This window comes from Zootoca vivipara, chromosome 8 (genome assembly GCF_965207765.1).
Source record: "Zootoca vivipara chromosome 8, rZooViv2.hap1.1, whole genome shotgun sequence".
Lineage (NCBI taxonomy): Eukaryota > Metazoa > Chordata > Lepidosauria > Squamata > Lacertidae > Zootoca > Zootoca vivipara.
Window position 1 is genome coordinate 63,354,668 of NC_142591.1, and position 23,984 is coordinate 63,378,651.

Consider the following 23,984-nt stretch of genomic DNA (forward strand, 5'->3'; position numbering starts at 1 on the left):
AAAAATTTAAAGGTGTCCTCTGGCCCCCAAATGTTGAATACTGTCAAAATTTGTATGTGATGGGTAATTCACCAGCTCTTCAAGCATCCATCCCCATGGTGGCTTCAATGTGAAATAAAATGGGTTGTTTAAAGAAAATTGTTGTCTAAAGAAAAACAAACCAAAACAATGGCATACAATATACAAAAGCAGAGAAGGGAAATCTGGCCTTCTAAGATGATGTTGAACTACAACCAACCCAGAACTTTAGCCATACTGGCTGAGGCTGATAGGAGTTAGGAGTCCAACCGGTTTTACAAAGTACATGGGGATTTGCTACTAGCTAGTCGATACAACATCACAAATGGTGCTGAAATTGGCAAATATCCAAGGAGAGGAATAAACCATCCCAATAGCAATTCGCCAGAGGTTTGCCAAGCTTTTTGTAGCAGTGAGCACATTTTGAATTTTGAGAGAGTGCTGTGGGCACCAATCACAAAATGGCTGCCATTGGGGACATGGCATAACACCAAATTAGACTAAAAACCCCATCAACTTTAGGCTTACCACAAGAAGTCAGCTATGCCCTGCTGGTCCTGATTGTGGAGATCACCACAATACTTAATATACACTGATGCTGTTGCTGTCTAATAACAAGGAGCACAGCTCAATACCAAGAAAACTATACAATGTGGCCACACCACACTCATTCTCATCTCAGAAATCATTTATTTCATTAAATTTATACACTGCTTGATAAAAAAAAACAAATCTCAAAGTGGTTTACAAAAATATAAAACGAGGAAATCAAGGGAAATTCACAACCATACTTTAAAACATAAAAAGTTTAAATATTAAAACAGAGGTAAATTACCTTGAGGTAATACTAAAATTACCTCAAGGTAATTTAGAAGGTACTGTACATTTTGCTGCATAACTTTCTTTCTGGGAGGGCTAGAGACCTGCTTTTTTCTGAAAATGAAAGCTATGACTCTGGGACACTTGCCTGGAGACACACACAAAATCCTTTGCAAATGTCAGATTGATGACCCCTGCATTTTAATATTGAAAATGCATTATAATCATGAAAGGTAACATCTAGTAGTGCTTCCTCAATTTTCATTGTAGCTGTGCAGTTAAAAGTAAAGGTAAAGGGACCCCTGACCATTAGGTCCAGTTGCGGACGACTGGGGTTGTGGCGCTCATCTCGCTTTATTGGCCGATGGCGTACAGCCAGCATGACTAACCCACTTTTGGCGAACCAGAGCAGCGCACAGAAACGCCGTTTACCTTCCCGCCAGAGCAGTACCTATTTATCTACTTGCACTGCTAGGTTGGCAGGAGCAGGGACCGAGCAACAGGAGCTCACCCCATCGCGGGGATTCGAACCGCCGACCTTCTGGTCGGCAAGCCCTAGGCTCTGTGGTTTAACCCACAGCGCCACCCTTTTGCAGTTGAAAGTAGTCTGCACTAAATATCACAAAAGACTGCAGTTTGAAGAAGACCCAAACAAGTGTTGTGCAGAGAGATATGGAATAGAAAATGGCTACTTTTCCTTTTTCAAAAAGAACAATCAGAAAGCTCGGTGATACCAACATTATGGGAGTTGAAGTTTGGGGATAATACAACTTCCCTTTAAACTCTTGCTTTTACATATTCATCCAAGCAGCCTTTTCATTCAACTGACAGTTTGTTCTTCCCTGGATATATTTTTTAACTCTGTAAATCAGTAGTATGAGGACCCAATTACCATTATGAAAATATGCATCTTGGATTGTTTAACCAACAGCCCTAGAACTTCAAGACTTTCAACTATCTTCTAGTTGTACCAATATATTTCCTGTATAGCATGTAATTTGTACAATTTATAGAGGAAGATCCTGCCAAACTACAAGACTGGTTTTTATTAGGGCTGTCATATGCTAATGAATGTAAAAAAGCAGTATTACAAATTAACCATCCACATATTTCATTTAGGTACATTTATTTTAAAAGAAATGCTAAGCTGAAATAAGAAACATTCAATATGCCATTGAATGTTACAGACAAGAATCCAAAACTTGCATTCAACTTCTTATTTATATTCAGGAGTAACTAACAACCTATGCTTTCTAACAGATGCAACTGCACTGCATCAAACAGTTTTCATTTTAAAGCAGTTAACTATTTACAAATAGATGGATGTTTTGTCATCACTTTCCAAATAACAAAAACACAAATCTAGTTTTATTCTATTAATACTGCAAACATCTTCAGGCGTTTTCGCATCTACCCAAAAGTTAAACTAACCTTGCGCTTACCAATTGGCCTGTCATTTAATTCATTAATAGCAGCCACTGCCTCGTTATAATTCATCATGGCAAGAATAGCTTCACCAGAAGACATTCCATATTCATTGCGGAGAATAGAAAGAGATTCTGGTATGATTTTATAACCATGGAAGAAATCCAGAATTTCATTAGGAGAAGCTTGAAACGGTATATTCTTTAATTTAATCAATGTGACACGATCTGAGCCACCACTAGAATTATAGTCAGGCCTAAAGTGCCCTTCTTGAAAACTACCAGGAATGCCATCACCAGGAGGCCCTCTTAAAAGATCAGATGAGGAGATAAAATCATCAGGCGGGTGTCTATAATTAGACAGGTGCTTTAAGTTCCCATGCAAAGAGGATCCTTGTGAACCACTGGGGTAAAAATGTTCACCCCTTTCATATGAACGGAGATTATCCTGTATCTTTTCATTTGATGTTGATGAAATATTAATACCAAACTCTTGCATTTGTTCCTCAGAAATACATCTTAGGAGTACCTCTGTTCCCAAAAACCGCCGGCGATTTAAGCTTTCAGCTTTACGGGCTTGTTCTTCAGTTCTGAAGTTGACCAATGCTTCCCCAAGTCCAATTCCTTTGTCATCATAAAGCAAATAAATGTCACTCTTATCAATATTAAATCCTGCAAAGAACTTCTGTACTTCAACATTTGTCACATCAAATGGAAAGTTTCTCACATATATGCAGGTCTTTAAGCCAGAATTTTCATCTCTATCACTTCTTTCATTTGCATGGTGCTGTCTTTCTGGTGGTATTTTTGCTTCAGAAGATCCAGTTAAGAACAGCAGCTTTTCTTTTGAAACTGGAAAGATGAATATTGGCTGGCCAAGCAGTTCCTCCTTGTGAAAGGTCAATATAAACTCATACACCTTGAATGATTCACACAGCACAATTGCATCTTTCGTCTTTGCTTCGCCTTCTGGCTTTAAAAATATAACAGGACTGGCAGTCACACCTGGATGCCCAAAGAACTTTATCAAATCTTTCTTCTCAACAGTAGGTAGGAGATTTTTAATGAGTATATAATATTCTCTGTTTTGAGAATGAGATATGGGTGAATGAGACTGTGTCGTAAACTTCTGCGGTGGAGACCTTGAACGGGTGCGCATCATAAACCTCCGTTGTGGAGACCTTGACCAGGTGCGTGCCATAACCCTCTGTGGTGGTGACCTTGACCGCGTGCGTGTCCTTACCCTCCGTGGTGACCTTGACCGCGTGTGTGTCCTTACCCTCCGTGGTGACCTTGACCGCGTGCGTGTCCTTACCCTCCGTGGTGACCTTGACCGAGGGCGTGCCTTAACTCTCCCTGGAGACCTTGAATGGGCACGTGACAAATCCCTCCCTGCAGGAGACCTTGAATGGGCATGTGATGTAATCCTCCCTGCAGGAGACCTTGAATGAGTGTGTGCCATAACCCTCTCTGGAGACCTTGAACAGGTGCGTTTTCTTGAGGACAAATAGTCTGGCTCTCTTCGTGAATGCTCTCTGCTTGAAGAAAATGTTTCCTTATCCAAATGATGACTGAAATGTTTGGTACTGAAAGGACCACCAATCTCTCCACCAAACTTAATCCATGTTCCTTTACCAGAGGTTCGTACGATAATAAATCTTGAACCCATATACTCTCTATCACGTTGAAGCCCTTCTGTGGCATCGCTTAATGTTGCAAATTTTACCACAGCCTCTCCATTATTTTTACCATTAACTTTTCTCATGGCTATTCCCTCCACTTGTAATCCAGAGAAGAAATTGCGTACATCATCTTCTGTTGCAGAATAAGGCATACCACGTATAAATAGGTACAAACTTGGAAATGCCTCTTTCTTAGGCTGATTATAGTTTGGTTCCAAAATATCTGTATCACTGTTTCGAGATCCATTTGAACGGAACTCATTCTCCAATGGATCCATAGATTTATTAATTCCTTTATTAATGGCTGCAACTAAATTTGAAAGATTGCCAATTCCAGATGCGCCTGAGTTAATGGAACCTACCCGTCTTTTCCTACTAAGTTCTATTATAGTCTGCATTTCTGTCTTGCTGCTAAGAAAGAACTCTATACGTGAATCCTTGATGAATCCTCCAGAATAGCTCATTGCTTGTCGTGCATCTTCATCTGTTGAAAATATAATGAAGGCTTCCCCCTTTTCTCCTCCAATGATATGTACACCTCCATCAGGAATACTCAATCCTGAGAAGAAGCGGCGAATATCTGCTGAACCCGCAACAACAGGAAGCCCCTGTAAACGGATGACTACCGCCATTCTGAGCTCAGCCCACAGCAATAATCACCTGTGGACAAAAAGGTATATGTGATAGCAAGCCTTTAGTACACTGGAAAAGTTAAGTGCTACAAAATAAAAAGGAACACCTTCATCTGGAATAACAAACCTATTTTAGTGTGAAAGTTTACACACTATTCAATCTGAAATTCCGCACTGTTCCACCAGCGTTCCCCATTTTAAAAGCAACAATATCAAACATCACTCTTCTTACAATCTATAATAAGACATATCAAACCTTTCACGGAATATATTCTAGACAACTGTGGTACCATGTTCTTGCCATCCAATAGCAAAAGCCAAGAAAGATATGTGATCAAAAATGTCTCACAACTCTCTAGCAACTTACACAGAAATCAATTTTCAGAGATTTATGTCCTATCAGTAGAACAGCCCACCTCATAATGAATCAAATTTCAGTCATCCTTGTCCTATGATCAAGATATTGAATTGCGCATCTTTTCCAGTCACAAGCCTGGGAGGAAAAAAACCACCATCTCAGACAAAAGAAGCCTTAAGCTTTGAAGCTTACCTTTTTTCCCTTTAGAAGACCTGATAAAGTCTGTGAAATCAATTTAACTGTGGAAAGAAAATGAAACATTATTAATGGTCAAGAAGCAGGTTTGCATACTATGCTGTGTTACTGTGGTATATTCATAATCATGGTCAACATTAGCCAATAAGAAATCAAGATTGGTATTCTTATGTTTAAAATATTTCCCAGTCCAGAGGCAGAAAAATCAGAAATAACCAATCCCAACTGAACAACCTTTTGGTCAGTGTATCCATTTAAAACAGATTGCAACAAGTGAAGAAAATAGTTTGAAATCAGTCTTCAAAAGATCCACAGACAATTGGGTGGAAGAACCCAAACATTTCACTGCCTGTAGTTATATAAAACTGAAGTCCCACACAAAAATAGGAGTCGGCTGTTGTTCTTAAATTCTTTTCAGAAGACGGTGGCAAGATGTTCGCCTGTACTGTACTGTAGTTTAATTCGTTGTTGTAAAGATGACCATTTTGGAAGAAAAATCCAAAAATTAAGTAAATTTGGGAAAATATACTGCTTATGCTCATTCCAATTTCACCACAAATGTTTGTCGTTCAACAACAAATCCAGAATACAATATACTCTATGATATCGCTTTAGAGCACTAAAACATCACGAAAGTTAAGGCACTCAAATGTACTGACTACACTCATAAAACATTTTCATGGCACTTTCCAAGCCCATCTTTTTACAAATTCCGTAAAATACATAAATATGAAGCCACAGAAAACTGGGTAGCCCAATCCTATGCAGGATTAACCGGAGGTCCCACTGAGTTCAATGAAGCCTACTCAAAAATAAATGTCCGGATGATCACAATCACAGTGTCAAAATAGAATATTCTCTAGCATATACAGGAACAATGCAAGAACCCAATTTATCTATAACTGATCCACACGACCAATAAAGCAAACTATGAAATCTTATTTACTTTAAACTTTATTTCAGTGAAGTACTTAGAAAAGGCCTACTTTCTTTCACCCCCTCTGCAAAGATCATAGACCACCAATCTGGAAGTTTCTAACAAGAGCTTTTTGAGAAGTCTGAATACAGGCAGTTCTCTAAAAGCACTATCAATATCATACTGAAACCAATGGCAGTATTCTAATCAATAGGGATTAATAACATCTCATTACTCAAAAGGCTAATATCAAACATTTTTCTTATATAATGTTATTGTTGGGAAGCAAGAACAAGGACATAAGAATAGCCTACTGACTCAGGCCATCTGGTCCAGCATCCTGTTCTCACAGTGCCTAACCAGATGTCCTTGCAAGCAGGGCATCAGTGCCATAGCACTCTAACAATGCTAGAAAACCAGCTACAAATGTTCTAAATACTCCTGGGTAACTCAAGATCTTCCACCAACACCATGGATAAAATCTACCATGTCCAACACAGAATTGAATCTATTTTATTTGTTTATGGGGATTTTTAAAAAGACAACTATAAATTCTTTTTCAGTCCCAGCAGAGACCTCCAAAGCAAGTTGACAAAAATCTTCACCGCAAGGCAAGTTTTTACTTCTAGAGCCCCATTCCCCAACAATAACAAAAAATGAAACAAATATTAACAATTTACTGTAGCAACTCTTGGTTATCAGGTGTGGACAAGGCATATAAAGATTTAGATGAGTAAATAAAATTTAAATGAGGGACTAAAGATATGGAACACAAAATAAATGGTTTAATATATAAAAGAACCATCAAAAAACAACTAGGGAAAATGGAGAAGTTACAAAGTATTTTGTATATCCACAGAATAGTTATTCCCAATTAAAAAAACATAAGTGTACTTTACTCCTATGCATTCCTTGCTCAGAAAGAAGCAAACACAAAACACGAATATAGATTCCTATTAAAACAGGCACTTCTAACACCTAAACAGGTACTTCTAACACCTATCCTTAAACTGTTCATGATAATGATGTTACTGGAGTACTGCAGTGTCTAGGCTATTCCTTCCCAGGGTCTGGTGCACGATAGAACTCCGGGACATCCTGACAGAGCAAAAATATACTTTGGTACAGAGTATGTGAAGTGCAGAGAAGGCACACCATCCTAAGCAAATGGCGTTCTTCCTTTTTCTCCACATAAATGCTGGCTAGGATAAATCACACCACCACAGAACAATTCTTGGGCAGCCATCAAGAACTATTTGTTAAAACAAGCTGTGAATGCGGTCGGCATCTCCTTAGTCCTGCGTGGTTCTCCCATACCAGTTCCTGTACATTCCAATACACTTCCAGGGACGCCAGCGGCAGAAAGGTCCAGTGGGTTCCAAGGGATTCCTATTAACCAACCATCCGAGTACGCGTGGGAGAACAATAAATTCTGTGGCTAGGAGGCCAAAAAAGTAAAAGAAAAAACAAAATCAAAAACCATGATGACCGTCACCGGGTATGAACTGGAATCACCAACCGCATCAGTCACTCCTAAATTGGAGCTGTAATTCGTCCCCACGCCGGAACGAATTCCGTCCACACAAAAGAACGGTGTTCGTTTGAAGGAAACATCGTTTTGTCACCGCGCCTACTACGCCGGAGTGGGGAAGACATAGGCGCGGCCTCCCCCTACAAGCAGCCACCAGGCTCTCCCCGTCACCGCCTGCCCGCGCACCACTGAATACCTTTAAGTTATCACCCACCGAGGTATCGCTAGGCCCCTTTTACCACAAAGGAGAGACGCACAGTAAGGGGCAGGAGGTGTTTCTGCAGCTTAGGAGACTCACTACCGAGAACAGCCAGGCAGCTTACCCGCGTGCCAACACATATACACGTCTACACATACGTGCACGCACACGCGTGTGTACACACACACACACGAGACCACCCTTTAGCGTTACTAACCAGGTCCGTGTGGGGCGAATGGACCCGGAGAGCGCCCAGGCTCCGCGACTTCCCTCCACAGAGGGAAGGAAACAGCGCAACCGCTTTGTTTTTCTGCTGCGGAAAAACTCGCCAGACCCAGCGGCGCGGCCTCTTCCGTACGGCCTCCTGGCCCACGCGCCTCGTCACGGCCAGCCCGACTACACCAGCTGATACACGCGCGGTACTCGCTCGCCTCCAGCAGCAACAGCGCTACTCTCCCCTCGCTCTGCCTCACAGAGGGAGAGGCCCAACTGCAAGAGACAAAATGGCAGCCGCCCTCCTTCCCGTCTCCCTCAGAGAGCAGCTAGGACGGGAGCCGAGAGGGGAGGGAATGGTTCTGCTGCGCACGCGCACAAAGAGTCACCCGGAAGCCGCCCAGCAACCAGTACGCATGCGTCTGTTGCTGTACAGGAAACTCGAGGCTTCACCAATCATTTTGCTTTGTCTGTTAGCATGGCACATGAGCGGAAGAAGTAAGTGGGGAATCCAAGTTTTTGCGCACAGTGCAGTTTCGATGGAAATAAATTCGAGTGTGGAAATACAGCAGCTGATTTTTTTTCGTGTCTTCATTTCCACCTCTAGTTCAGAAATCAATCTGTGCCCTTTTTGTCTCCTGCCAATTTTCGTTTAACTGCAGATAAGATAAAAACTTCGCGGAGTTTTTTCCTGTCTGAAATCGAATGGAAAATAGGAGTTGGGGTTAGCTATTCCGGTTTCTTAGTGTTTGTCCAAAAAGAATTGGTGGTTGTCTAAATTTTTGGTGTTCTATCATCACCATTGGCAGTAGCTCCTAACAGCAGTCTTATACGGTAATTACCTAATCTGTGCCTTATGTGGCACCTACACAATACTGTAATCTCAAAGGAACTTCACTACCAAATAAATGCACTTATTCCCTGGTATGAACGAAACACCCATCTTCCTTGATTTGGAATTTGCAACCCTACGCTTTAACTGAGGGAAAAACCCTACTGAATTTGAGGCGGGTTTCTTCTGCGTAGAGACATACTTAGTCTTTCCCCGTAGAAAAACCGTTTACTGTATTGATTTGATGTAAAAGTAAGAGTGAGCGCAAAACAGGAAAAAACTGACTTGCGAAAGGCCAACTTCCTCCCTTTATATTTGTCGAGGAAATTTTAGGCAGATCCGAGTATTCGGTCAACTAAGGCTGTAATCCTAACCCTGATTACTTTGGGAGCAAATCCCGTTGAATTCAATAGGGCACCTGTTGGGGAAATGGTTATGATTTGCGCACTCTACTATTTTTGGTCTGCCTGGCGTCCCGTAGCTGCAGCTCCGAGACGCGAGAGCCTATTGGCTGGGCCTCAGATGAAGGCGGCCGAGACCTCGGCCTCGGTAGCCATGGCTACGGCGAGGCGTTGGGTTTGCGCGGCCTTCTTCTTACTCCCGTTCGGCGCGGGACTGTCGGGAGGCCAGGGCTTCTTCCTCCCGCTGCACCGGCCCCAGGGCTGCGGTGGGACGCAGTACTTTGACATCGCCAGCTTGAGTTGCGGGCAGTGCGGGGCCTCGCAGAGGAAAAGCTCTCGGGGTGAGGCGAGCTGGGCGAGCGCGCCTAGGAAGGGCCGCCTGGCGAGGAGCCAGCGCCTCGGGAAGGCCCACGGGAGGGCTCCTTCCCCCGCTTATATCAAAACCTCGTTTCTTTCCACTTCAGTCATACTCCCGAGTACATCAGCCGACCCATTGAAATCCATGGGGTTCTCATTGATTTGAATGGGCCTGCTGCGGGTATAGCTAACGTTGCGTATTGCCCTATGTTTCGATTCAAATGGAGCTACAACGAAGAAATCGTTAAAGGCCAAGTGAAATAAACCGCAAGGTTCCAACCCCCAAAATACCCAAACATCTTATGTAGTTACTGTACAGTACAACAGAACGCAACTGTGTATGAAGTGGGTCTAAAGGGGTTTTCCTCAACTGGTGAAGTGATGCGATTTATTCCAGGGCAGTTGATAAAGCATTTTAGAGAAGTGAGGCCTCTACAGAGAAGGCTTTTTCATGAATGCCTATTTGGTCTTGGTTTTGGACATGTAAGGAGGGCCTTTCCTGACATCTTCACAAGAGCTAAAGAACTCTGGGCTCAAGAATTTGTTTTTAGAATCACAGCTGATTTTGCTATCCTTTGACAGAAAAATCCACAGATCATGACCCAATCTTCCTTCATTTCATCAGTCCAATTAGGATGGGGGGGAGAGTAATTTTGTTGTTGCTATTGTAAAACTAAGTGATCTACCAGTAGACTCTGATATGACACCTTGCTGTAAGGTGTGGCTGCTTCTGTCACTTGCTTGTGTATTGTGATTTATATAGCATTGTCAGTGTGCATGGTTAGGTTGAAAGAGTGACAGGTCCAGGGTCAGTAAATTTCACAGCTGACAATAGGATTTGAATCCAAGTTTCCCGAAGCAGAGTCCATTACTAGCCATCAAACCACACAGAAGTGCCAGTGGAGATGGGGGCTTTTAGGATATATTTCAGAGAGGTAACCTTGTTAGAGCAAATTGGATTGCAGTTTGTAGCAACTGAAATAACAAGTTATTGTGTTTGTTTCAGGTACATCATGCACTTGTCTACCAGGATTCAAGTTAGTTTCTGATAACGGTGGATCTTCTATAACTTGTGAAAAATGTCCAGAAAGCACGGTAATGTTATACTTGCAATAAAATCTAAACAGTTTTTTACTGCAAACAATGTATAGAGGTACTATATAGTTATAATGCAGTGAAATTTAAAATATTTTAATATGTTTTTTCTTAGAGTGGAGTTACCCAAGATGGATGGGATTGCATTACTTGTCCTAAAGGCTTAACTAGTGAAGGAAAATGTAAATGCCCTGTTAATGAGATTTTGGGTAAGAATTCTATGCAGTTGTTCATTGTGTTAAAATATTTGATTTCTCTAGCAGATGAAGCAGTACTGAATATTTTTGTGGATTGTACCTAATATTTAAAGTCCATGAATGGAAAGAGCTTCAATTAATGGAAAGAGAGTTGTGGACTTAAGAGAGTTGCACACCAAGGCTGTGTACACACCATACATTTAAAGTACATTATGTCCCCAAAAGAATCGTGGGAACTGTAGTTTACCCATCACCAAGTTACAGTTCTCAGCACCCTTAACAAACTATAGTTCTCAAGATTCAGGATGGGGAAAGTCATGTGCTTAAAATGTATGATGCATACTGAGCCTCAGAAAGGGTCCTTTTATTCATGGGATGAAAAGATTGGATACAATACTATATGTTTGATTTTCTGTCTTAAGAAAGTAACAAAAATATATTAGTCTTTTCACCCACCCAACATCAAATACTATGCTGCATTTGAGGAAGGTAGTTTTTGCAGCTATTCTACTATGGGCTTCTCAACTAAAACCATGAGGTCAATAAGTCAGTAACAGAATGATAATAACAGAGACAAAAAATGAACATATAAACTAATTAACTTGCTTTATACTGTCAGATGATGTGTCTGTCTAACTTGGCATTGTCTCCTCTGACTAGCTTTACAAGACTTCAGGTTGAGGTCTTTCCCTGCTACCTTAAATGCTTTAATTCAGGAGTGAGGAACAGGATCCAGTCAGTAGGCTAGATCCTGACCTCTCCCACACCTGTGGGTCATTTTGACAGGTTTCTACAGCATAGTTGTTATGATTAAGAGACCCATCCATGTGTAAAAAGCACTTCCAAGTAGCTGGTTTTCTAACTGCATTATGTCACATGGAGTTTTACTCCAGAGAGTTCCGAAAGATTTTGGAATGATTTTTCAGTATCCACCAGAGTCTATGGAAGGAAGAGCAGTCCTAGAAGCCCCAGCATATGTGCAGAACACTGAAAAACCCTTTCGATCACAGTAAAGTTTTAAATTTGTAACGTGTGCATTAGGCAACTGAATTTTCCAGCTTTTTTCTGAAACTTTGCATTTGTACATGGTTATTCACATATAGAGCCTATATGCCATGTTACTATATGTGTTCATATTCTCTTCTTACTTAGTGGAAAGAGACACCAATGGTGCATTGTTGGCAGATGCATTATGTGTTCAATGCGATGGAAAAGGGAAGTCATTTGCTACTTCAAATGCGTTAAATAACCTGTAAGTATTCTTTTTGTTGAAGACTTGCTTTGGGAGAAGGGGTTGTTGATTTACAGTCGTACCTCGGGTTACGAACACCTTGGTTTGCGAACAGTTCGGGTTACGAACTGCGCAACCCCGGAAGTGTGTTCGCCCCAGAAGTGTTTTCAGGTTACAAACTGCAATCCGGAACGGATCGCGTTCGTAACCCGAGGTATTACTGTATTCTTTTATTCATGCACAAATATATGAAACTGGAAGTAAGTCCAGTTGATACAAATTTGCAAAATGTTGCAGGAATACAGTTGTATGCAGTGCTTTTTTCTATTAAAAAAAAGTTTAGGGGTACTCTCATTTTCCTACTAATATTGAAATACTGTCCCTCAATGAGGCCAAACTTAGAATCAAAAAATGTTTAGGGGTATGCATCCCCCCCAGAAAAAAATACTGGCCGTATGCAATATTACCCAAGTAACATTCCATGCATGCAGCCTTACCCTCATCTGCCCATGCACCCCAAAATCCATTTCACAGAGCCCACCAACCCTTTTGGAGCAGACTTTGAAGGGGGGCTGTAGGGGAGAGGAGGAGGAAGTTCCGTTGTGCAAGTAGAATGCTGCTCTGTGAGCTGAACAGCATTGCATACAACCTATAATTTCAAACTTTCTGAAGCGCTCCCATGTTTAAAAGAAAAATGGAATCAGATCAGATACATTTTCAGCTTCATAAGTCATAGTTTAAATGTCAGGTCTGTGTGGTGGCCCTTCTTGCCTCCTTTCAACATATAGCAGTTTCCTTCAATATTTTTAGACTTAGGACCCACCTTTAACACAAGCATGTACGTTGGGATCAGTCTTTTAACTATATATTTGCCTGCTGGTGTTATCTACTTTAGGCTGGGTTGCAATCCAGTACGTAGTGGGTTCTTACTCATTGGTTGAAGACCAATGCTTTAAAGCACAGTTCCCTATCACAGTCACGGTTGTCCTTCTCATGTAGTTTATATGTCAACTTTGCCAACTCCGCATAACTCATCAATTTTTCTTGCCATTGTTCTTTCGTTGGGATTTCCTCATTCTTTCATCTTGTGCTAACAAGACTCTTGCTGCTGTTGTAGCATACATATATAAGTTCTTTATTTCCTTGGCAGGTCTTGTCCTAGGATCCCTAACAAAAATGCTTCTGGTTTTTTTACAAATGTCATTTTGAACATCCTTTTCAATTCATTATATATCATCTCCCAGAAATTTTTGACTTCTCTACATTCCCACCACATATGATATAAAGTACCTTCTTTTTCTTTGCATTTCCAACATATGTTTGACCTGGTTTTGTACATTTTTGCCACTTTTACTGGTGTAATATTCCATCTGTACAGTGGTGCCTCGCTAGACGAATTTAATTCGTTCCACGGGTCCTTTCTTATAACAAAAAATTCATCTAGTGAATTCCATAGGAATGTATTGATTTTTTTTTGATTTTTTTGCCCATAGGAACGCATTAATTGAATTTCAATGCATTCCTATGGGATACCGTGATTCGCTAGACGAATTTTTCGTAAAACGAATTTGTCTAGCGAGGCAACCTCCGCTAGAAAAAACCTTTCGTTAAGCGGAAATTTCGTTAAGCAGGGCATTCGTTAAGCGAGGCACCACTGTACATCATTTTCATGTAATTTTCCTTCGAAAGAGAACAATCTGTAAATTTCTAATCTACCTTCCACAATTTCCCCCAATCCTCAAATTGTATATTATGTCCTATATCTTGCGCCCATTTGATCATAACCGATTTGACCTCCTTGTTTTTCATTTCCCATTCTAACAGAATGCTGTATGCTTTCTTCAGTAGTTTCACGTTTTCTTCTATCACCTCCTTTTGGAATCTAGAAATTGTATAACTAAACCCTTTTTTATCCTCCTTAAACATCTCATTTAATTGTCTGTAATGCAACCAACTCTGAAAATGATCTTTAATTTCTTCATGGTCTTTTAATTTCCATTTTCCTACTTGGTCTTTCAATAAATCTCTATATGTAGGCCACTTTCCCTTTTTGCCAAGTGGTTTGAGTAACGAAGCTTCTATTGGTGATAACCACTAGGGTGTTTTTGTTCTATTAAATCCCACACTCTCATTAATGATTTCCTAATGATATGGTTATAGAATCCTTTATGTACTTTTCCTTTCCCATACCATAAGTATGCATACCATCCATATCTATTGTCATGTCCTTTCAAATCTTATGCTTCTTCCTTTTCCAGTTTTATCCAGTCCCTAATTCTATTTTTTTATCTTTTTAGGTGTGTAAGATGTGAACCAACATTCATCAGTGTAAACAAGTCATGTAGCTGTTCTGAGCCCAATATTTTAGTAAGTATAATAGGACATCTTTGGGAGAAGAAAAGCTAATAAAATAACCCATACGCAAATGTGGAGTCCCTAAGACAGTTGGATGGTGTCTTGTATGCCTCCTTCCTGCAACTCCTGCAGCCAAGCTGGTGCCACATGCATTACTCTGCTTTCCTTTGGACCACTTAAATGAGGTCAAGCGGGGGATCCTGGGCACCCCGGGATCTCACTGCTCAGCCATGCACCCCAGGTGAGGTCACCGGTGCTGCTAACACAGCAAAAACAATGCAAGAGGCAGCAGTTAAGAGTTACCAGTCTCTGCAGCCACAGCGGGCACTTCGATTCTGCAGTGATTTGACTTTGCCCCCAGAGGTGTGCTGCATTGTTCCTTGAGACGGATGCCAACAAAATAATAGGACAATATAGGAGAAGCAGTATGAGCTATATCCCACAGTGGGAGGTTTGCTCATGTAAGCTACCTTCCCTGTCATCACATCCCAGGTCCCCTGCCCTTCAAAAAATGCTATGTCACAGCACTGCAGTAGGGAGAGGACATGGAAAAGCCCCATTATGCAAATGGAATTCTGCTCGCCTAACTCTGGATTCATGCCTCTTTCCATTTGTGATAAAGCTATTCTAGATCCAAGCCTCTGTCTTTATAAGTAGATATTTACATAATTTTATTCTTTAAATATATATATATATATCTTTTCAGACAGGAGGTTTATGCTTCAGGAGTACTGGGAATTACCCCCCAAAAGGAATTGCAACAGTACGCTTTGGAAAGCTAGTAAGTCTTAATAATAATCATTTTGTTTGCATGCTGCCACAGAATGTTTGCAGACATTCAAGGTGACACATTTACACTTAAAATGAGCGCACACACACACACATATTCAGCAACAATAGAAATACATCAATCAGTGCAAAAATATAACTACATCATAGTGCAAAAATATAACTACATCATAGATATAAGAGCATAAGACTAAACCCTCATGGAGGAGTCGCGCACAAGAGCATTTTCCCTCCTGTGGTTTCCAGCAGCTGATATTCAGAAGCATTACTGCATGCCAAATGTATCCACACTATGTTAGTATGAAGGACAATTCAATAAAACTATATCCAAACAGCAATATGCAATGCAATAAATAAATAAATAATCAAGTTTACATATTATTCCAAAAATTGGTTAATCTAACAATATAATTAAGCAAATAATTATTTTTTAATTCATTATTTATCCCCCTTTTATTGTGCTCCTTATCTAACAGTTGCAAAACATATATGAGAGCCAGTGTAGTGTAGTGGTTAGAATGTCAGACTAGGGCCTGTAAGACCAGGGTTCAAATGCACATATTTTCTCTAAAGCTCACTGAGTGACATTAGGCTAGTCACTGCCTCTCAGCCTAACCTACCACACAGGGTTATTGTGGGGATTAAGTGAGGAGGGGGAGAACCAGTGCTTTTCCCCCAGTGGATACTCAAGGGTACGCTGTACCAGCACCTGGGGGGTGTTTGGGGGGTTAAAAAGTGTGGCACTTACTGTAACGACTTCATGGTGAGTACCAGCACTTATTTTTCTAGGGGGAAAAGCACTGGGGAGAATCATGTACAACACGGAGCTCCCTGGAGAAAACAATGGGATACAAATGCAATAAAACATATAATACAACTCCTAGAAATGTTTACAGAAGCACGTAGCAACATATTACTCCAAAAGCAGAATAAAGTTTCTGGTATCCATGACAGTTCAATTCTCCCACAACAACAGTAGCATTAAAAAGAGAGCACAAGACTCTATGAAGTGATGTCCTGCTCTTCTACCTTGAACCAAAACAATTTGCTGTAACCATTTTGACTTTCTGGTCTTATTTATAGGGCATCACCTTGATATCAGCATGGTTTTCAAAAAACCTACAAGCGTCAGCAGCTGCTTGCTGGGTAAGCTGTGAAGGTTTTTCTCTTTCAACAGGATTACTGATAAGTAAACTAATACACATAGTTTATTATTTTGGGATTCCATGGATAATCTGTGAATTGAAACCTGGTTGCAGTTTTCCCTGGTGGTTAGAGGTATTTAAAGAGTGTAGAAGTGTAAAGTGTGCTGCAGAATGCCTCTTCCCAGTGTTACTTAAAACTTCTCAAAGCATTAAAAAAAACCTTAAAAGAGCTAGAAATGGTATTCTGAGATGATATTTTCAGTTTTAAAATATCTTTACAATCTTGTAATAATTATCATTGGCTTATCTCCTTGCAGCTGTACTCCAACCTTACATCTTGCCAAACGCTTGGAAATATGTGTGTGATGAACATGAATAGTTTGAGCTCTGCCAGCACAGATGCATGTGGTCTATTTCAGTATGTTTTTGCAAATACTGCTGGACTTGGTACTGTTCATTCCATATCATTTTGGTATGTGGCATTTGCTACTCATAGATAGATAGATAGATATTCTAGAAATTAATAGTTGCAACAAACATCATTTAACTGTTTGCAGGAGACAGAACCTTCCATGGCTATACTATGGTGACCAGCCAGGATTAGCATCACAGGTTCTTGACACAACCCAGTTTCCTGCTAGTTTCACTTTTAAAGGAACAAACAAAGTAAGTTACATTTAAAATATAAAAAAAAAATACTTTGAGTCTAGGTTTATTCTTCATGTGAATCAGTTTTGAGGGGATTGCACAGGTTGCCAGTTTCCCCCAGAATTTTAATGTGTTCCTTGTAATTGAGGCAGCAGTCTTCTACTCCAGAAGTGGGTAGCCTGCAGACCAAACAGAGAAAGAAAGATCTGGGCCTCTGGCCAGAAAATATTCCCCACCTCTGCTCTACTCCAGGGGTGATTAACTACGTTGGTCTGGATGGCTGGATCATTCCTTAGCAAAAGGACTTGCATTTGGAACGATATACATTTGGTGCCAAATGCAAGCCCCACAGAGATTGGTTCTGCTCCACTGAGGCTAGCATTCAGCACTAAATTTAAACAGTGGCAAATGCAAGTCCAGTTGCTAAGCAACAGTAAAAAGCATTTGTATGCTTCCGATTGTTCCTTGGCAGCCACAACTTTACCTACTCGCACATGGCATCAGTTGAGCAAGAGGTGGTCATGGATGGCCCCAAATGACTGGCCTAGTGGGCCCAACTTGGCTCATGGGTGAGACATTCCCCACCCGTGCTACACTCATCTGGCAGTAAGTACAAATTAGTTCAGTGAGGCTTAATTCTGAGCAGACATGTAAATGATTGCACTTTTGCAATATAAGCTACTTTAAGTATCAGTCATAAAATCAGAAAGATTGGGGGGGGGGGAAATATACATGAAGTGACCAAAATATTTGTAACTTCAGCTCTAATGTTTTGGAGAGTTTGATTCTATGTTACACTGGCATACCTGCTAGGTTTGATTTCCTGGACTGTCTTCCCAGCCAAGCTGATCTTTTACTTAGGCAAAGAAGTTGAATTCTCTTCAAGCACTTTATTACTGAGTTTATGCACAGCAGCTCAGCTAGTAGTTAACAGGAAGCAGGGCTTGCAGACAGGTTGATAACCAACTGATGGTTATATGTTGTATATAACTGTAATGTAACTCTGAAATGATTGTTAATTTCTAGACCAAACAAGTAGCATGTACTCCATATTATTTGTTTTGCTGAAGCAGTTTTATTATACACTTTAGGAATGTGTTGGGGCCTGGTTTATTATACAAAATTCAGCTTTCATTTCACTGATAAGTTTTTGTTAAAATATGGACTTTGTTCCCCACAATTGTTTGAGAACAACAAACTAACTTTTCACACTTGCATGGTATTGTGTGTATTATATAATGCAGCTACCTGGTAAAGCAGGAGATTTACATTTGGTATCTAAATTTCTTTGGCAAAATTGTAGTGGAGGAAGTGCAATGCTAATAATATTTAAATTTTGTTTCATCTGTGCTGTAAGAAATGTCTAAAATATAAAATCTCAGTTTTTAAAGGCACTTTTATCTTTGTTGACAGAATATAAAGTTGCAGTTTATTGCTGCTTCATATGATGCAGGGGGAAATTTTCTTAAATGGCAGTATTTAGAAGGTGGTGTTTTGCAGGTAAGCTTCTGTTTGTTATTTATGATACATCATGGATTAAATTTAGAGCCATGAACCAAATGAGGAAAAGAATGAACACATCATTTCAAAGCATCTAGTATTTAGTACAGGGGTCAGCAATCTTTTTCAGCCATGGGCTGGACTATATTTTTTTGGGGGGGGGGGGAATGGAACAAATTCCTATGCCCCACAAATAACTCAGAGATGCATTTTAAATAAAAGGACACATTGTACTGATACAGTACACGTTGATTCCTGGACCATCCGCAGGCCAGATTGAGAAGGTGATTTGGCCGCATCTGGCCCCCGGGCCTTAGGTTGCCTACCCCTGATTTAGTATATCTCTATTTTCTATGACCTCATAGATTGTAAATATGTTGGTCAGCAAAGAGGGGGGGGGAATGGCTCAGTCCAATGCTGAGCATGGTTCTAATGAACATGCAGAGATCTACCTAAGCTGGATCTGGCTTGTTACTTCCATGTCTGGAGAAATTTTGTGTACATAGACTCTGCTATTGAAGTGAATTTGACAGTTTGTGCTCATACCGAGTTCTGAATATTCATTGGAGCCCTATGTGCTGCCCAGAGTCACTGAATAGAGGGCACTTTGGTTATCTTTTTTTTCATTCTCTGCAAGTGTTCTGTTCACGTTTTACACTACCTGTTTGCTTTTATTCATCATTTACATATTATGTTAGCAGAGGGAGCTGAAGTGACTAATGTTATTTCTTTTTCCCCATCCACATACTGTATGGCATAGTTCGACCTGCCTGTCCTGAGAGGTTATTTCTGAAATGTTTGAAAGCTTAATTTGCTTTGGTGGAATGTGAAAAAAGCAAAGTTGGCTTTTAAAGGACCAGCTACTGTTACAATATTTATTCTGTTACTTTTAAAGCTTATGTTTACCTTTTATTAAAAAGTGATAAATGCTGCAGTTTGTGTTTTGTTGGGGGCTGGGGGCTGGGGGGGTAGTAGGTATGTGAAGACTGCACTAAAATATGCCAAATGTTTGATGATTATATTTTTTTTAACTGCAGCTTTGCCCAGATACGCTAACTAAACTGAATGCTGCTTTCATTTTTGGGACAACTTATCAACAAAAAGTAAGAGTAATTTAAAACAGTATTAAATATGTTCATGCAAGCTGGAGAAGGTGCAGAAAAGGGCAAGCAAAAAGATTGGGGACGGGTGCCATTCCCCTGCAAGGAAAAGTTACAGCACTAGAGCTTTAAACTAATAATAATAATAATAATAATAATAATTTATTATTTATACCCCACCCATCTGGCTGGGTTTCCCCAGCCACTCTGGGCGGCTTCCAACCAAATATTAAAAACAGTACAGCATCAAACATTAAAAACTTCCGCAAACATTAAAAACAATGCAGGTAGGGGTAGGAGCAACATGATCAAGGCTCAAAAGAATGCACTGTGTCGAGAAAGTACATAGAAGTTTTTCTCTTTCTCTCATATACAGTCATACCTTGGCTTACAGATGCTTTGGGTTGCGTGTTTTCGGGTTGCGCACCGCGCCGAACGCAGAAATACTGGAACAGGTGACTTCCAGGTTTCGGCACTCGCTCATGCGCAGAAGCTCAAAATCGCACTATGCGCAGAAGCGCCGAATCGGGACCGGCGCGTGCGCAGATGCAGTGCTGCAGGTTGCGAACGCTGTGGGTTGCAAACGTGCCTCCCACAAGGACCACGTTCTCAACCCAAGCATCCACTGTACTAGAATCATGGGTCACCTAATGAAGTGGAATGTTGGGAAATTCCAGACAGGTAAAAAGAAAGTACTTCACAGAGCTCATAGTGAAACTATTAAATGCATTACTGCGAGAGCAGTACATGTGAAAAGGATCTAGGAGTCTTGGTAGACCACAAACTTGACATGAGTCAACAGTGTGATGCAGCAGCTAAAAAAGCCAATGCAATTCTGGGCTACATCAATAGGAGTATAGCATCTAGATCAAGGGAAGTAATAGTACCACTGCATTCTGCTCTGGTCAGATCTCACCTGGAGTACTGTGTCTAGTTCTGGGCACCACAGTTCAAGAAGGATACTGACAAGCTGGAACGTGTCCAGAGGAGGGCAACCAAAATGGTCAAAGGCCTGGAAACGATGTCTTATAAGGAACGGCTTAGGGAGCTGGGTATGTTTAGCCTGGAGAAGAGAAGGTTAAGGGGTGATATGATGGCCATCTTCAAATATATAAAAGGATGTCATATAGAGGAAGGAGAAAGGTTGTTTTCTGCTGCTCCAGAGACGCAGACACGGAGCAATGGATTCAAACTACAAGAAAGAAGATTCCACCTAAACATTAGGAAGAACTTCCTGACAGTCAGAGCTGTTCGGCAGTGGAATTTGCTACCAAGGAGTGTGGTGGAGTCTCCTTCTTTGGAGGTCTTTAAGCAGAGGCTTGACAGCCATCTGTCAGGAATGCTTTGATGGTGTTTCCTGCTTGGCAGGGGGTTGGACTGGATGGCCCTTGTGGTCTCTTCCAACTTATGATTCATTGATTCATTGAGAAGAAGGCTTTTATACTAGTTATGATGGCTAGATCATACCTCCAGGCTCAGAGACATTTTTTCTGTGAATACTGGTTGCTGGGGAATAAAAGCAACAGAAGGCTATTTACCCTCAAGCCTAGCTTGTGGGCACCTCATAGAAATCTGGTTGGCCACTGTGGGAAACGATACACTGCCCTAGTTAAACCATCGGTTTAACCCAGCAGTGCTCTTCTTGCATACTCAAGAGGAGAAATGCAGCTACTTTTCAAGTCTGATACTCTGCTCTGCAACATAAATTTTGATGCAGATTGAATCATTTCTCTCTACGGTCGCTAGAAAGTAATTGCACATTCTATACTTGACATTCTGTGAAAGGGTAGAATTTATTAAGAATTCCAGGGGACCAATTTGCAGCTTCTGAGTTTTTCAGGGATTTTATTGGAACAGTGAAGATGCATATTTTATTCTAGTTCATTTTACTTTTATGTTCTTTTTCTACAGTGTACGATATCGGTTTCCAAAATTTTGAAGGATTATTCTAATCCTATATTTTATGATGTGTTCCTTGAATATTATGATGAAGAAGATGGACAACAGTACCTTTGGGCAGTGCCAGTGTTAAACTTAAATCTTCAGTATAATGAAATGTTTGTGAACCAAGGTAAGAACATTCAGGCTCTATTCTCAGTGAGTTTAGATTATATACATTCTGTTACATGCAATAATTCTAGTTTTTTGGCAACGTATTGTTTCACTGTGTCTGTAATTATATTTGTGATGTAATATCACACAAGTCTTCTTTTGTAAACAGTCACCTTGTTTGAACATAATGTGGCAAAGTCACAAACCATTTTTCTCCCGAGGACAGCAGTTCATTGTAATGCCTGTTGACAATTGGTGGTACCAGAGCCAAGCAACATTCTTTGTTGCTCCCCATAATCTTACAAAAGAAAGTGTGGTGGTGGTGATCTAACGAGAGAGAGAGAGTGCTGGGTGGGAATAATCTTAACTTTAGTACTACATGAAGAAGCCTCGGGTTCCCCTCTCTTCCAGTGCAGCACTGAAAATAAGCTTTCACTTCTGATTTCAGTTAACTGCGATTTACTGTTGCCTGTGAACTCTAAACTATTTTTTTAAAGAAGCCAGCTTCATGAACCACTGCTTTAAATTGATAGTTTCATTAAAGCATAGTTAAAATTAACCACAGTTTGTCCAATTTTATCATGGCCTCAGCAGAGGAAGGATGGGGGGAGGCACACAATTCTGAGGCTCATTCACGTAACGTTACACCATACTTTAGTGTTATGTCCAAACAAGTTCGTTGACTTCAAGGAGAATTTGAAATGTAGTTTATATGAAGAGGTCGTTGATTTTGAAATGAGAGTCAGAATTTTGATAGATCATTCTTATTGTAGCTTTCCCTGAATTAGAAGCATGAATTAGAAGCATGACATAGTAAATCTGCATCTGAAAACAAGGAAATGTTCATTTTTCTCTGAAAATTTACTTGCCCTAGTTTCTTTAATACTTATCATTTTCACATGTTAATGTTTTTAAAGCATATTTCATTATTTCTTCATTACACTGTTACTGTTCTATAGTAAAATTTTCTGTTTTGAAATTTTAATTAAAAAATTTTTTTTTAAAAGGTAGCAATATGAACAATTGGCTTTTGACACGTCGAATGTTTTTAGTGGATGCTTTAAGTGGACAAGAAAATGACGTAGGAAACCAGCCAAGAATAATCAGAATTGCTAGTGAAATAACAATAAGGTGAGATCACATGACAAGATACTACCAGCTATAGCTTCCCAATTATAAATTTGATATTACCATGATTTACTTATAATTTACTTGTTATCATTATTTACCTTATTTGTTGTGAGAAAAGATTTAATAAATTTTGCAAGGCACTTAGCATACTAACAATGCAATCCTGCATGTGTTGGCTCAGAACTAATGTGCTTTTAAAATTTAATGGCATCTTGCGTCTTTGGGAGTGGAAGACAATTTAAAAGGAAAACCCATTCTGCACATATGGTTCACTGCAGAAAATCAACAGTTCTTTTACTGTAAGGCAGACTAAAATTAATTAAATTTTTGACTCCATGTATGCACATTGCAGTTGATTATTATAACCATTGTTAAAATTAAGTTTTATTTATCAGAGATCTGGGTTTTTGTTTAGTGTCTAATTTCTCCTCTCCTTTTATTTCCTTCTTAACATTGTGTTGTGTATATTTCTGCAGTATTCGTCTTGTGCCTAACACTCAGACAGGAGCCATTTATCCCCCTCTGATTACAATTGCATACAGTGACGTTCTGGTTCAGAATCCCAGTGCTGAGAATGTGGTGGTGAGTTCCTATGTAGCTCCAGCAATTACTTGAATTTCCCTGGCATCATTCAACAGTAACTCAGTCAATCAGTCAAAAATTGTATAGGTGAGGTACATAATGCCAAATAATTGAATAATGAACAGTATTTACGAACTAGCAAAAATGATACGGCCATAATGGTTCAGATTTCACATTTTAAATTAGCAGCAAAATTGGGCATGTTTTTAAAAGTGTCAGAAAATATTGAATAAAAATAAGCCCTTCCTTCTTGTACACTGCCTGCCTGATGACTGTCCAAAAGGCAGCTTACTTAACAAAGAGATTATTCTTAGGTAAAAGATTTTAACTTCTGAATGGTTGCAAGCACACAAATCTATCCCCAAAGAGCAAAAGGATAATTAAAACAGGATGAACGCATCTAGCTAATTTTATCTAAAAGGTTTCCTGCTGGCTAAAAATCTGGTAGGGAGCTTGAAATTCTTCAGATCTTCCTGGGTGCCACCTCTCTATCTCTCCAGGCTACCCTGTTTCTTATATCTCAATCCACAAACAAACCAAACATCAAGAAAGCACACTTCTGTCTTAATTCCCTCTGCAAGT

At 40.1% G+C, this 23,984-nt stretch overlaps 2 protein-coding genes across 5 annotated transcripts in view; one reads left to right on the plus strand and one right to left on the minus strand.

The window, feature by feature from the left end:
• Nucleotides 1-1,863: 1,863 nt before the first annotated feature.
• Nucleotides 1,864-8,314, minus strand: RBM12B (RNA binding motif protein 12B). 2 transcript variants are annotated; one of them, XM_035124839.3, is made up of 3 exons: nt 7,992-8,314; nt 5,126-5,172; nt 1,864-4,603 (listed from the first exon to the last, which is right to left on the minus strand). In XM_035124839.3, the coding sequence occupies exon 3, from the start codon at nt 4,573-4,575 to the stop codon at nt 2,248-2,250; it is 2,328 nt and encodes a 775-aa protein (XP_034980730.1). In that variant the 5' UTR covers nt 4,576-4,603; nt 5,126-5,172; nt 7,992-8,314; the 3' UTR covers nt 1,864-2,247. The 2 variants fall into 2 exon arrangements, with proteins under 2 accessions (XP_034980730.1, XP_034980728.1); XM_035124837.3 differs by having other exon boundaries at nt 1,864-5,172.
• A 1,024-nt stretch (nt 8,315-9,338) lies between these two features.
• The window catches only part of TMEM67 (transmembrane protein 67), a 32,169-nt gene continuing 17,523 nt past the window's right edge, over nt 9,339-23,984 (plus strand). For 2 of the 3 annotated variants that reach the window (XR_015951539.1, XR_015951540.1), the window contains exons 1-14: nt 9,345-9,561; nt 10,584-10,672; nt 10,788-10,881; nt 12,022-12,121; nt 14,398-14,467; nt 15,162-15,236; nt 16,328-16,390; nt 16,707-16,861; nt 16,947-17,055; nt 18,451-18,537; nt 19,575-19,640; nt 21,549-21,708; nt 22,697-22,820; nt 23,297-23,402. Coding sequence is in view for 1 of the 3 variants with exons in the window: in XM_035125869.3 (XP_034981760.3) it covers nt 9,342-9,561; nt 10,584-10,672; nt 10,788-10,881; nt 12,022-12,121; nt 14,398-14,467; nt 15,162-15,236; nt 16,328-16,390; nt 16,707-16,861; nt 16,947-17,055; nt 18,451-18,537; nt 19,575-19,640; nt 21,549-21,708; nt 22,697-22,820; nt 23,297-23,402 (1,518 nt within the window). In the remaining 2 variants the exon portion in view is untranslated. Of the gene's footprint in view, nt 9,562-10,583; nt 10,673-10,787; nt 10,882-12,021; nt 12,122-14,397; nt 14,468-15,161; nt 15,237-16,327; nt 16,391-16,706; nt 16,862-16,946; nt 17,056-18,450; nt 18,538-19,574; nt 19,641-21,548; nt 21,709-22,696; nt 22,821-23,296; nt 23,403-23,984 lie in introns of all 3 variants that reach the window. The other variant, XM_035125869.3, reaches the window with a different exon arrangement.

Coding starts and splice junctions, on each gene's coding strand:
- RBM12B (XM_035124839.3), bottom strand. CDS start 4,575: ATGGCGGTAGTCATCCGTTTACAGGGGCTTCCTGTTGTTGCGGGTTCA.